This window comes from Asparagus officinalis, chromosome 10 (assembly GCF_001876935.1).
Source record: "Asparagus officinalis chromosome 10, Aspof.V1, whole genome shotgun sequence".
NCBI lineage: Eukaryota > Viridiplantae > Streptophyta > Magnoliopsida > Asparagales > Asparagaceae > Asparagus > Asparagus officinalis.
In genome coordinates this window covers 8,420,103-8,430,522 of record NC_033803.1, presented here as the reverse complement: position 1 = coordinate 8,430,522, position 10,420 = coordinate 8,420,103, and the positions used below count along the sequence as shown (strand labels likewise).

Genomic DNA, 10,420 nt, shown 5'->3' with positions numbered 1-10,420 from the left:
AAGTTGGGAGAGAGAGATCGCGGGTCGAGAAAAGAAACATTGGAATTGTAAATGACAGGGTATATGGTGGGATTTAGAATTTTGGGTATATTGTGGGTTTACAAAGTTAATGGATTTGGGTCAATATCTGATATTCAAATATATTTGAATTCAAACAATAGAATTGGACCAAATACAATATATAAAATGAAATATTGGTCACCAACTAGGCTGCTAGTGTTTTTGCCATGCCAACAAAATCTGTCACATTTTCCTTTGCAAAATTTAAGTAATAAGAGTTTGGCAACCGATGGAGAGATGGTAGTTCTGTAATCAATTCAAATTATTCTGATAAATCTTTAAGGGAAAGAAGAAGCTCCCTATTGTTTTTACCATTCCAACAAACTCTGTCCCACTTTCCTTCACAAAATTTAAGTAATGAGAGTTTGGTAACCCATGGAGAGATAGTAATTTTGTAGTCAGTTCCAATTATTATGATAAATCTTGAAGGGAAAGAAGAAACTCCCTATTGTTTTTATCATTCCAACAAACTCTGTCCCACTTTTCTTCACAAAATTTAAGTAATGAGAGTTTGGCAACCCATGGAGAGATGGTAATTCTGTAATTAGTTCAAATTCTTCTGCTTTTCTTCCTGTCTTGGATAATGGCTATTGATTGAGGTGCTTCATATAGTATATTTGTTGTTCTTAGATTGATTAGTTATATATATACAAGTATTTTTGGCCTGATAGCTTTCATGATTTAGTTATCAATGCGCATCTCCTTCTTATTTCCTTTTCTCGTGCTCCTTTTTTTGTTTAGCTTGTCAGGCCAGCAGCACTAAGGTAGACAACTATGACAACATGCTACATGATGCAGTGACTTAGCAGTAATCTGTATCTATTTCTTTTGGGGTTTGGATCATCTCGAATTAGATGGTAATTGGAGAGTGTCCAATTATCCCAATCATATCCCTTTATTCTAATTTTAGTGGTTGAAACGAAGCCACACAGGATTCACACTACCACAATCCTGCTTTTCACAATAGTGGTTTTAAAGATCATAGTGGTTTTCAAGATAATATTTAGACTCCTATGTGAGTTCATCTCAGCCCTTGAATTTGGAATAAATGGGAAGGGTTGAAGTAATATGACGCTCTCCGTTTATGACCTAAGTGGAGAGGATACTGATCCTTCTTTTTTAGTTTATTCTGGTATACATATCTCAAGCATCAAATTGAAAATAAAACAGAGATCCTGTGGTATAATTCTTTTTATTTTGCAACCTGAATACCCCTTTGTTTTTTATGCAAAATATTTGGATCCATTCTGAACTTCTACCAAGTTGATCCTATGTATATTTAATGTTACAGAAAGCGCTAGGTGGACTAGACGTTTGAGTCAGCGCCTAAACGCCTAGGTGGCGCTTAGGTGTTTGGCAATTTTTAAAATTATTTAATTATAGTGATTGATAAAAATATGCATTAAATTTATATAAATTTGTAAAAAAAAGATAGCAATCTTAGATCCACAATAAAACATGCAAACTTAAATACTAAATAACCAAAATAATAAGGATATAGAAAGCATTAGGAGGCCTAGGCGTTGGACCCAACGCCTATAGCCTAGGAGTTTTTTTTATTTTTTAATTACAATAATTAATATTACATGTCCATGTTATAGAAAGCTTAGGTGTCGGACTGGTGTCTAGGCATATTTATTTTTTCATTTAAGTGGTGGTCGAGGAGGTTTTGCTGAAGGTCAGAGAAGGTAGTGGATGTGTTCATATTTAGAGGTTAAAAGAGTTTGAAGTAGGTTGGAGGACGTGGAGGCTGCAACACAGAAAGTCACGATCAAGGCCTAAAGAGTGCAATCCACATAAGCAGACAATGCTCCCCTAAACACTCTCAAAACCTAGGTAGACATCCTAGGTACCGCCTAGACATTAGAGACGCTAGTTAGGCGGTCTAGGTACCGCCTAGGCCTAGGCGGACCAGGCGGAGGCTTTTTAAAACAGTGTGTATATTGCTTATTTTTCTGAGAACAAATAGACGAGGTCTTATGTGATTATTCTAGTTTAATTAGGCGACATGCTTTCTAGTGGTGTAAGTGCTGACAGCCTGCCTTAGGAAGTAGCACATATTTAGAAATCTAGCCTTTCAAGGTACTAGTCATATGGATTTGTCATTTTATTTAAGCACAATTGCTATCAAACTCCAGTAGAAGAGAGCTGCTCTACTGCAGTATCTTTTCTTTTACCCTTTTCTAGTTTTTACTCGAGGGTAGATGGTTTAGATCATTCATATTTCATGCACTACTTGTAATGTTTTTTGTTGCTTACAGTTATGCTCTTTTGTTTTTTACTTGTCAACTATTCCAGTGGCGTTCAAGCTATCAAAAAGAAAGGGTGATGAGAATTTGCAAGTTCTTCATACAATTCTTTTTGGAAGAAAATCAAATGTAATGCTTTTGGACATTACCTCTTTTTTGTGCATGCAAGTGCAATTCACTGTATCACTTGCTCTGTCTGTCTGGATAATCAACTTTTTTTTACCTCTTTGCCAGGCACATTATTTGAAAAGGAATATCCTCCAGTTCTCTGGGTTTGTTTGGACTGAAAACAAGGTATCTAAATTACTTACTCTTTTATGAACTTGTTATACTTTTGTTTGTCAATTTAAATTTTACAAACTTCTGGTTATTTGGTAGTTGAGTCATGGTTAAATGTTAGACATCATGGTGTTTTCCTCATATGAGTATTACATTTCCTTGAGCATATTTACGGTTCACTTTTCTCAAACTGGTTAATGTGTTCCTTTAATAAGTTTGGTCTGTTCTTCAGCTTGTTTATTGTTCTGACAATAATGTCTTCCTGCAGGAAAAAAATAAGGCAAAAGTGAAGGAAAAGCTTGATAAGCATACCAAAGACAAGTTGATTGATTTCTGTGAGCTGCTTGATATCCATTTTCCAAGAACTAGTACCAAGAAGGTCCATTTCCAATAACTTGATGAACTTCATCTTCTAGGCATTTTTAAAAATTGGCAAACTGCTTTACCATGTGTCTATTATTTCAGGAGGATGTCTCTGCAAAGTTACTTGAGTTTCTAGAGTCCCCACATGTCACCAGAGATTTGATACTTGCTGACAAAGAAAAGGTTATCTTTCTGCCGATTTTCATATGTATGTCCTGTGATCTACTTTAGTAGTAGCATATCATAAGATTCATCTTTTCTCTAGAAGGGTCAAAAGCGCCGGAGAAGAACAAAAGCTAGTCGAGAAGCAACTGAAGATGCATCTTCGAACAAAGAATCCAAGGTTTGAATCTCCAATACGTCTGTAGTTTATGTAGTTTATGTAGATTCAACTTTTTTGTGCACACGTGCACTACTTAATATAACATTATAATCATTATTTCACAACTACAGCTTCATGTTGGTCGTAGCTACTAGCTCCATGTGATGCTATAAAGTGTCAATGTGTTTGGTACTTTGATTATCGTTCTCTTTTGTGTGTCATCGGTTGATTTTGCTCAAGCTTAAGGAATCTTTTGTGGTCAATAATTGGTTTTCTAGGTGCCCTACCTTCCTTAGTGGCATGCATTTTTTAATGCATTGCAAATCCCACATGGCTTTCATAAAATTAAGAAATGCAATAGATTAAAAGAAGTATCCAAGAATATTGTACTATCATATAGTTCCTTGATATTCACTTCATACATTTCTATGTTATTTCTACACTTTATGCACTGTAAATGTTCTTTGATTAGTGGACCAACATTTCTATGAACAATGCCATTTTTTCCTTTACATTCTTTTCTTCTGTAGTGTTTATGTCAAACTCCTGAAAACTGAGAAACACTGTAGTGTTTGTTATTCAGATTTTAGAGTATGATCACTTGCTTTTTTCAAGGAATTACTAAACGCTTTATGATTGCTTTCAACATGTTAGAATTAAAACATTTTATTCAGTGTCTCATTGTCGGTGTATTTTGACCTCCATTGAGTGTGAAGTTTATTCAGAGTTATTGAGAAATTTTTTTTGGCATACAGAAACATAAAAAGAGCACCGAGAATGAAAATAAAAAGGGACGGAAGCAGTCTTCTGAAGTTGCGGAGGAAGATAAAGATGAAGATTCTGACGGTTCAGATGACGTGAAAAACACATCCTCTGATGAGGAAGATAAGAATGGATTGGATGAAAGTGATGATAATAAGCTCGAAGAAGAAGAAGAGCATCCATCAGAGGAACCTCAGCTGAGCATTAAAGAATCTGATAAGACCGAGCCAGAGGATGCTGCTGAGCCCAAAGACAAAGGAAGGACTTCAAAAATCAATAGAGCCTCTTCTGTAAAATCTGGTAAGAGCCCTTCGAAACCTGTTTCAAAGAAGGCTGCTCAGCCGGCAGAAGATGAACCGGATGTGGCTGTAGATAAGAAAAATGGTTCTGTAAAAGAGCAGAAAAAGAAGAGTTCAAAGGATGCAACAAAGGAGAAGGCTGCTGCCATAAAAAAGGAGGATAAAAAGAAGTCTTCAGGGATGAGTGATTCTGTAGATAGTAGTAATTCAGGCCCATCTAAACCTTCCAAATCCAAAAGGGAAGATGAAAAGAAAAGCCAGAAGAAAGAGAAGGCACTACCAGGGGGCAAAAAGACAAAGAAGAATAAAGAAGCTAAACCTGTGCCGAAGGTTTCGACCAAGGAACAAGGTAATAAAATGACTTTATAACTCAGAAAATGAATCAATTTGTCATCATGGGCGTTCTGATTCTTCTCTCCTTCAAACACATACGGGGATAATCTTGTCCTTATCTTTATTTGAAATCATGTTTCTTGGTTGTTATTGGGGAAAAAATTCCAATATCAATCTATATTACAGTCCCAATATCAATCTTTACTACAGCAGCTATGAAGAGACTGCCTTGTGGAAAACTCAAATATACCCTTTTGTGCAAGAAGATTGTTTGTCCAGCAAAATACTATCACTGATCTGGAACTGTAATATAGATTGATATTGGTTTTTTTACTTTTTCTTTAATAGCCTATTGTAAAGCAAGGAGATTATGAATAATTGCATTCATTTTAGTATATTGCAGCTTTTGTATTTTAATGTGGTATCATTTTCTTTAATAATGAGCCTGAAACTATACAACTAATGAGTTCCCTCTCCAATGGGACATGCTTAAAAAGAACATGAGACATCTGATACTGGAGGATGTGACTTGTGGTCACTGAATCAAGTGACTTAGCTGGCTTATTGCATTTAGCTATTCAGTGATGTACTTCGATCATCTTTGAAGGCATTATACTCATCCAATCTTTCCTGAAAATTGTTTGTCATGAATCCTAGGAAAAGGCAAGAAAAAGGCGGGGCCTAGCACAGAAGAGTTGCATTCTGTGGTCACCAGTATACTTAAAGAAGTGGATTTCAACACTGTAAGCAGCTGAATACTCTTACATTAATGGCCTGGTTTATTCTTCGTTGGATTTAATTTATTGATAGTGAATAATTTTTTTAAAAAAACAATTGCAGGCAACCTTGGCTGATATTCTTAAGCAGTTAGGTAAGCTGTTTGAATGCTGTATTATCTAGTGACTCTATTTTTTGGTCTACTGTTTGATATATCATATCCATCTATATTCTTTCCAGCGGCAATACCTTAAATGTTGAATTTTTCTTTGCTATCTCTTTATGGAGGTCATTGTTATCCGGCTAGATTTTCTTCTCTTTTGGTTGGTATAGGATAGTTGCAGTACAATTTTTCCAATTGCAACCACTTAAGTAGACTGTATGCCAACTAGATCCTATTCTTATAACATGCAGTAATATTTGTGAATTTTCTTCAGACCATGAGCCACCCACGTCTGTGTGATACCATGTTACATTGAAATCAATTGTTGTGGCCAAATGCTTGTCAGATGGCTCATGGAATGAATTTTTGCGTGTTCACGTTACTGTTGCAGGGGCTCACTTTAACACTGACCTAATGGATAGAAAGGCTGAAGTGAAGAACATAATCGAAGAAGTTATAAACAACATGACAGATGATGAAGATGACGGGGATGAGGATGATGAAAACGCGAAGGAAGAGTCTGACGGGGACGGCAAAGAGTAGATTTTGATGATTATGGCCTTAAATCTTTGCAAGTCTCATACTCATGGTAATGCTCAAGTCACGGTGGTGATCATTTGCATATGATGATGGTCTTGCCGCAGGCTTATTGTACCAAATCTTTCCTCTTCCTTTTTGTTTTTAAGTCAAGTCTGTCTGTACAATAGTTTTTCTTTCTCCTATTTAGAGGGTTTCTTTGATCTTTAAATTGTAGTATGGAATATTTATCTTCAGTTTTTCTGTGTGCATGTACAACAAAATGTTCAATGCTGTAGTTCTTCTATGTTTCAACTTTTCATGAGACTTGCTTTTCTATGTTCCTTTAGGCTCTTTTTTGATGATTGTGTATGATAATCTGCCAAGTGTGTTTAAGGTTATGTTTTCTTCGAATCCTTACCTCTTTGTAATTGTTAGGGTTTTTCCATAGAAACTATCTTTAAAGTAAGGTCGTTCTATAGATCACATTTTATTTTTAATTTATGTACTATTTTTAAATTGTTTTTTGTTGCAATCAACCACCAGAGCCTATTTTTTAGTTAAGTTTTCTTAGGGGGGGTTAGTCATCTAGAACTTAAAACTAGAACTAGGATAATTTGTGGGATAAATTTTTAAGGTGTTAGTCACATAGAACTAGGAAATGAGATATTTTTTTATAGTGTTAGTCAAGTAGAACTTTTGTAGAACTAGAACTATATTATTTTTTTTGGTGCGTTAGTCAAGTAGAATTCTACTAGAATTAGAATTGGGATAATTGGTCATAATTATCCCACAAATTATACTACCTATATATATAACCATAAGTTCTCCTCTCTCAAATTATCCCACACATTGGAAAGAATACAATTGGGAAAAAAAGTGAAACGTCGCCTCCCTCCCTCTTGGATAGTTTCTCCGTCTAGAAAATTTCTCTGCCATGAAGTCAATCATCCGTTCATTTTTCTGTCTTTACTTTGTTTTTGTGATGATTAGATATTTTATTATTATTTTCAAGATGTATTACTTTATTGATAACTTTTTGACGTTAAATTACTTTATTATTATTTGTTTGATCTAAGTTTTTTCTCCACAACAGTGGTTTAGGTTAAGAATATAGTGTTGGTGGGTTAGTGCTAAAGATATGTGGGCTATTTATATTTTTTTATAAGTTAGAAAGCAATTTTGCGATCACATTGATGATTAGATGTTGAATGGTTAATGATGATATCTATTATTATTAAATCGGCTCAATAAATTGATTGAGATATTTATAGTTCATCTGTCGATCATCTGTTTAGCGGCCATGGATGATTCCTGTGTACATTTCATTTATTTGCTGATTTGGTTTCAGCGATCATGATGAGATTGGTCCAAAGGGTTACTGGCTGAAAAATGCTTATTTTTCGTTCTTTATGATGTTATGAGATTTGAACTTCGACATTTATGATCCTCCACTAGAATCTCCACGAAATGTTGCTGATGCATATGATGATTCCGATAAAGAAGACGAGTTACAGACTCAACGAGCAGCTGTAGGAGCTTGGAGAAATTCTATGGCAGATGCAGATGCCATGTGGGATGATAGAAGTCATGTGGGATGATAGAAGCCATGTGGGATGATGGAAGTCGAGTCACTCTAGGGATTTAGATTTTTATAGAATTCTAGTAGAATTAGAATTGGGATAATTGGTCATAATTATCCCACAAATTATACTACCTATATATATAACCATAAGTTCTCCTCTCTCAAATTATCCCACACATTGGAAAGAATACAATTGGGGAAAAAAAGTGAAACGTCGCCTCCCTCCCTCTTGGTTAGTTTCTCCGCCTAGAAAATTTCTCTGCCATGAAGTCAATCATCCGTTCATTTTTCTGTCTTTACTTTGTTTTTGTGATGATTAGATCTTTTATTATTATCTTCAAGATGTATTACTTTATTGATAGCTTTTTGACGTTAAATTACTTTATTATTATTTGTTTGATCTAAGTTTTCTCTCCACAACAGTGGTTTAGGTTAAGAATATAGTGTTGGTGGGTTAGTGCTAAAGATATGCGGGCTATTTATGTTTTTTTTATAAGTTAGAAAGCAACTTTGCGATCACATTGATGATTAGATGTTGAATGGTTAATGGTGATATCTATTATTATTAAATCGGCTCAATAAATTGATTGAGATATTTATAGTTCATCTGTCGATCATCTGTTTAGCGGCCATGGATGATTCCTGTGTACATTTCATTTATTTGCTGATTTGGTTTTAGCGATCATGATGAGATTGGTCCAAAGGGTTACTGGCTGAAAAATGCTTATTTTTCGTTCTTTATGATGTTATGAGATTTGAACTTCGACATTTATGATCCTCCACTAGAAGCTCCACGAAATGTTGCTGATGCATATGATGACTCCGATAAAGAAGACGAGTTACAGACTCAACGAGCAGCTGTAGGAGCTTGGAGAAATTCTATGGCAGATGCCATGTGGGATGATAGAAGTCATGTGGGATGATAGAAGCCATGTGGGATGATGGAAGTCGAGTCACTCTAGGGATTTAGATTTTTATTTATTTGTAAATTATTTTATTATTTGAGATGAATAGTGATGCTTTATTGCATTATATTTTATAGTTATTACTAGAATTTGCTTATCAATATTATATTATTTTTAATATACAATTATTTACAATAGTAATTTATACCCACCATTACCCCCACCAAATTATCCTACCAAATTATGCAACTTTATAATATTATCCATCATTATCCCACCAAATTATCCTATCAAATTATCCCACTTTAAGAATTACCCATCATTGTTCCACTAAATTATCCCAGTGTCAAAAAATTATCCCACTTTGCCAATTATCCCAGTTCTACTTAAAAAGTTCTAGGTGACTAACCCCCCCTTAGGTAATTGACACTACCTAATCTCAATCGAGGACCATCTCTTTAATATATTTGGTATTTGATAATTAAATTATAGTAGTAAAATTGGAAGAAAAAACTTGACTTTAAATTGGACTTAGGTTGTTGTTTGCAGCGGAAAATATTTTAAAGATGGTTATGTATAAATTGAAAATGAAATATTGTTTCTATTAAATTATCATATCCTAAAGGTTATCTTTATGAGAAAAAGTTACTGCGCTCTTTGGTCTGTTGTATAGTATTTCACTGCATACTTTTACATCTATTCTTTTATACAAATAGGAGGATCACTGATTCACTGTTCATGCTACAGTAGTATTTACCGTAACATTATTACTGTAGTTAATAATTAATTAAAAAATTATTGTAGCACACGGGTATACTGTAGTATTTAGAAGGTACTGTAGCAGAGCGGGATACTGTAACGTTTTCAAAAAGTCAAATCATGCCATATTAAAAAGCGAGATTACTGTAGCAAAAAAAAATACACGGACCCGCAAACTAGTAAGCATTCTATGTTCAAACCTTAATTTATTCGATGTATTAATGTTTCCATTATTAAAAAAAAAAGCTAAATAGCACTTGAACGCCTCATAGTTACATTCACTTTGCACTTATATCTTAAGTTGTTTAAAATTGGCATTTTTCTACTCTCTATTGTATAGTCGTGAAAATTGTTCACTTGAATATTCTCATATGAATTACGACACTTAGAATTAGCTAGCATGTGAGTGTCACATTGGAACATTTTGGTGAAAAAAAATTAAATTTGCACGATTGATGGTAGCAAAATGTCAATTTTAAAGAATTTAAGAGTGAGTTATTCATTGGGACAATTTGGGGCCAAGTAGGATAATTTTTTTAGTGAAATCATTTTACTTAATTGGAACAATATGAATGGGATAAAGTGAGAATATTAGGATAATAGGATAATTTAAAACTTGATCGAGACAATTTAAGTGGGATAATTAATGACATAACGCCTTATTAAAATATAATATTTATTTAAGTCTAATTAACTAATCTATTTTGTTTGGTAAATAATTTACTATAGTATAATCCTCCTTTATATATGAAGAGAAATTGACGGAACTTCTGAAGGCACAAAAAATTGATGTGTCATATTATAAAGGCATAAACAATTGACATGTATCATATCATAAGTATTCATGTGTTCTTCTGACCTATCAAAAAATAATACGTGGACGTCTAATCTTCTATTCATATAAGAATCCTTATCAAATTAAAACTATTTATAATTAGAAAATTCTAATAATCAAATATTTTGTAATTTTTATCAAATTATAACTATATGTAAGTAAAAGATCTCATAATCATATACTTAAATATAAAGAAAAAAACTCATGTAGGCACTCCATCATATACTTCCTTTAAAAGCACGAGTTTGGGGAAAAAATGTTAGATCTGAATCA

General features: G+C 33.8%; 1 protein-coding gene across 2 annotated transcripts in view; it reads left to right on the top strand.

Annotated features, from left to right (window-relative positions):
- The window catches only part of LOC109824941 (protein DEK-like), a 13,271-nt gene extending 6,869 nt beyond the window's left edge, over positions 1-6,402 (top strand). The window contains exons 3-11 of one of the 2 annotated variants that reach the window (XM_020391577.1): positions 2,359-2,438; positions 2,544-2,603; positions 2,857-2,967; positions 3,054-3,134; positions 3,220-3,294; positions 4,029-4,683; positions 5,325-5,410; positions 5,508-5,538; positions 5,939-6,402. In XM_020391577.1, coding sequence (XP_020247166.1) covers positions 2,359-2,438; positions 2,544-2,603; positions 2,857-2,967; positions 3,054-3,134; positions 3,220-3,294; positions 4,029-4,683; positions 5,325-5,410; positions 5,508-5,538; positions 5,939-6,090 — 1,331 coding nt within the window. In that variant the 3' untranslated portion in view covers positions 6,091-6,402. Of the gene's footprint in view, positions 1-2,358; positions 2,439-2,543; positions 2,604-2,856; positions 2,968-3,053; positions 3,135-3,216; positions 3,295-4,028; positions 4,684-5,324; positions 5,411-5,507; positions 5,539-5,938 lie in introns of both variants that reach the window. The other variant, XM_020391576.1, reaches the window with a different exon arrangement.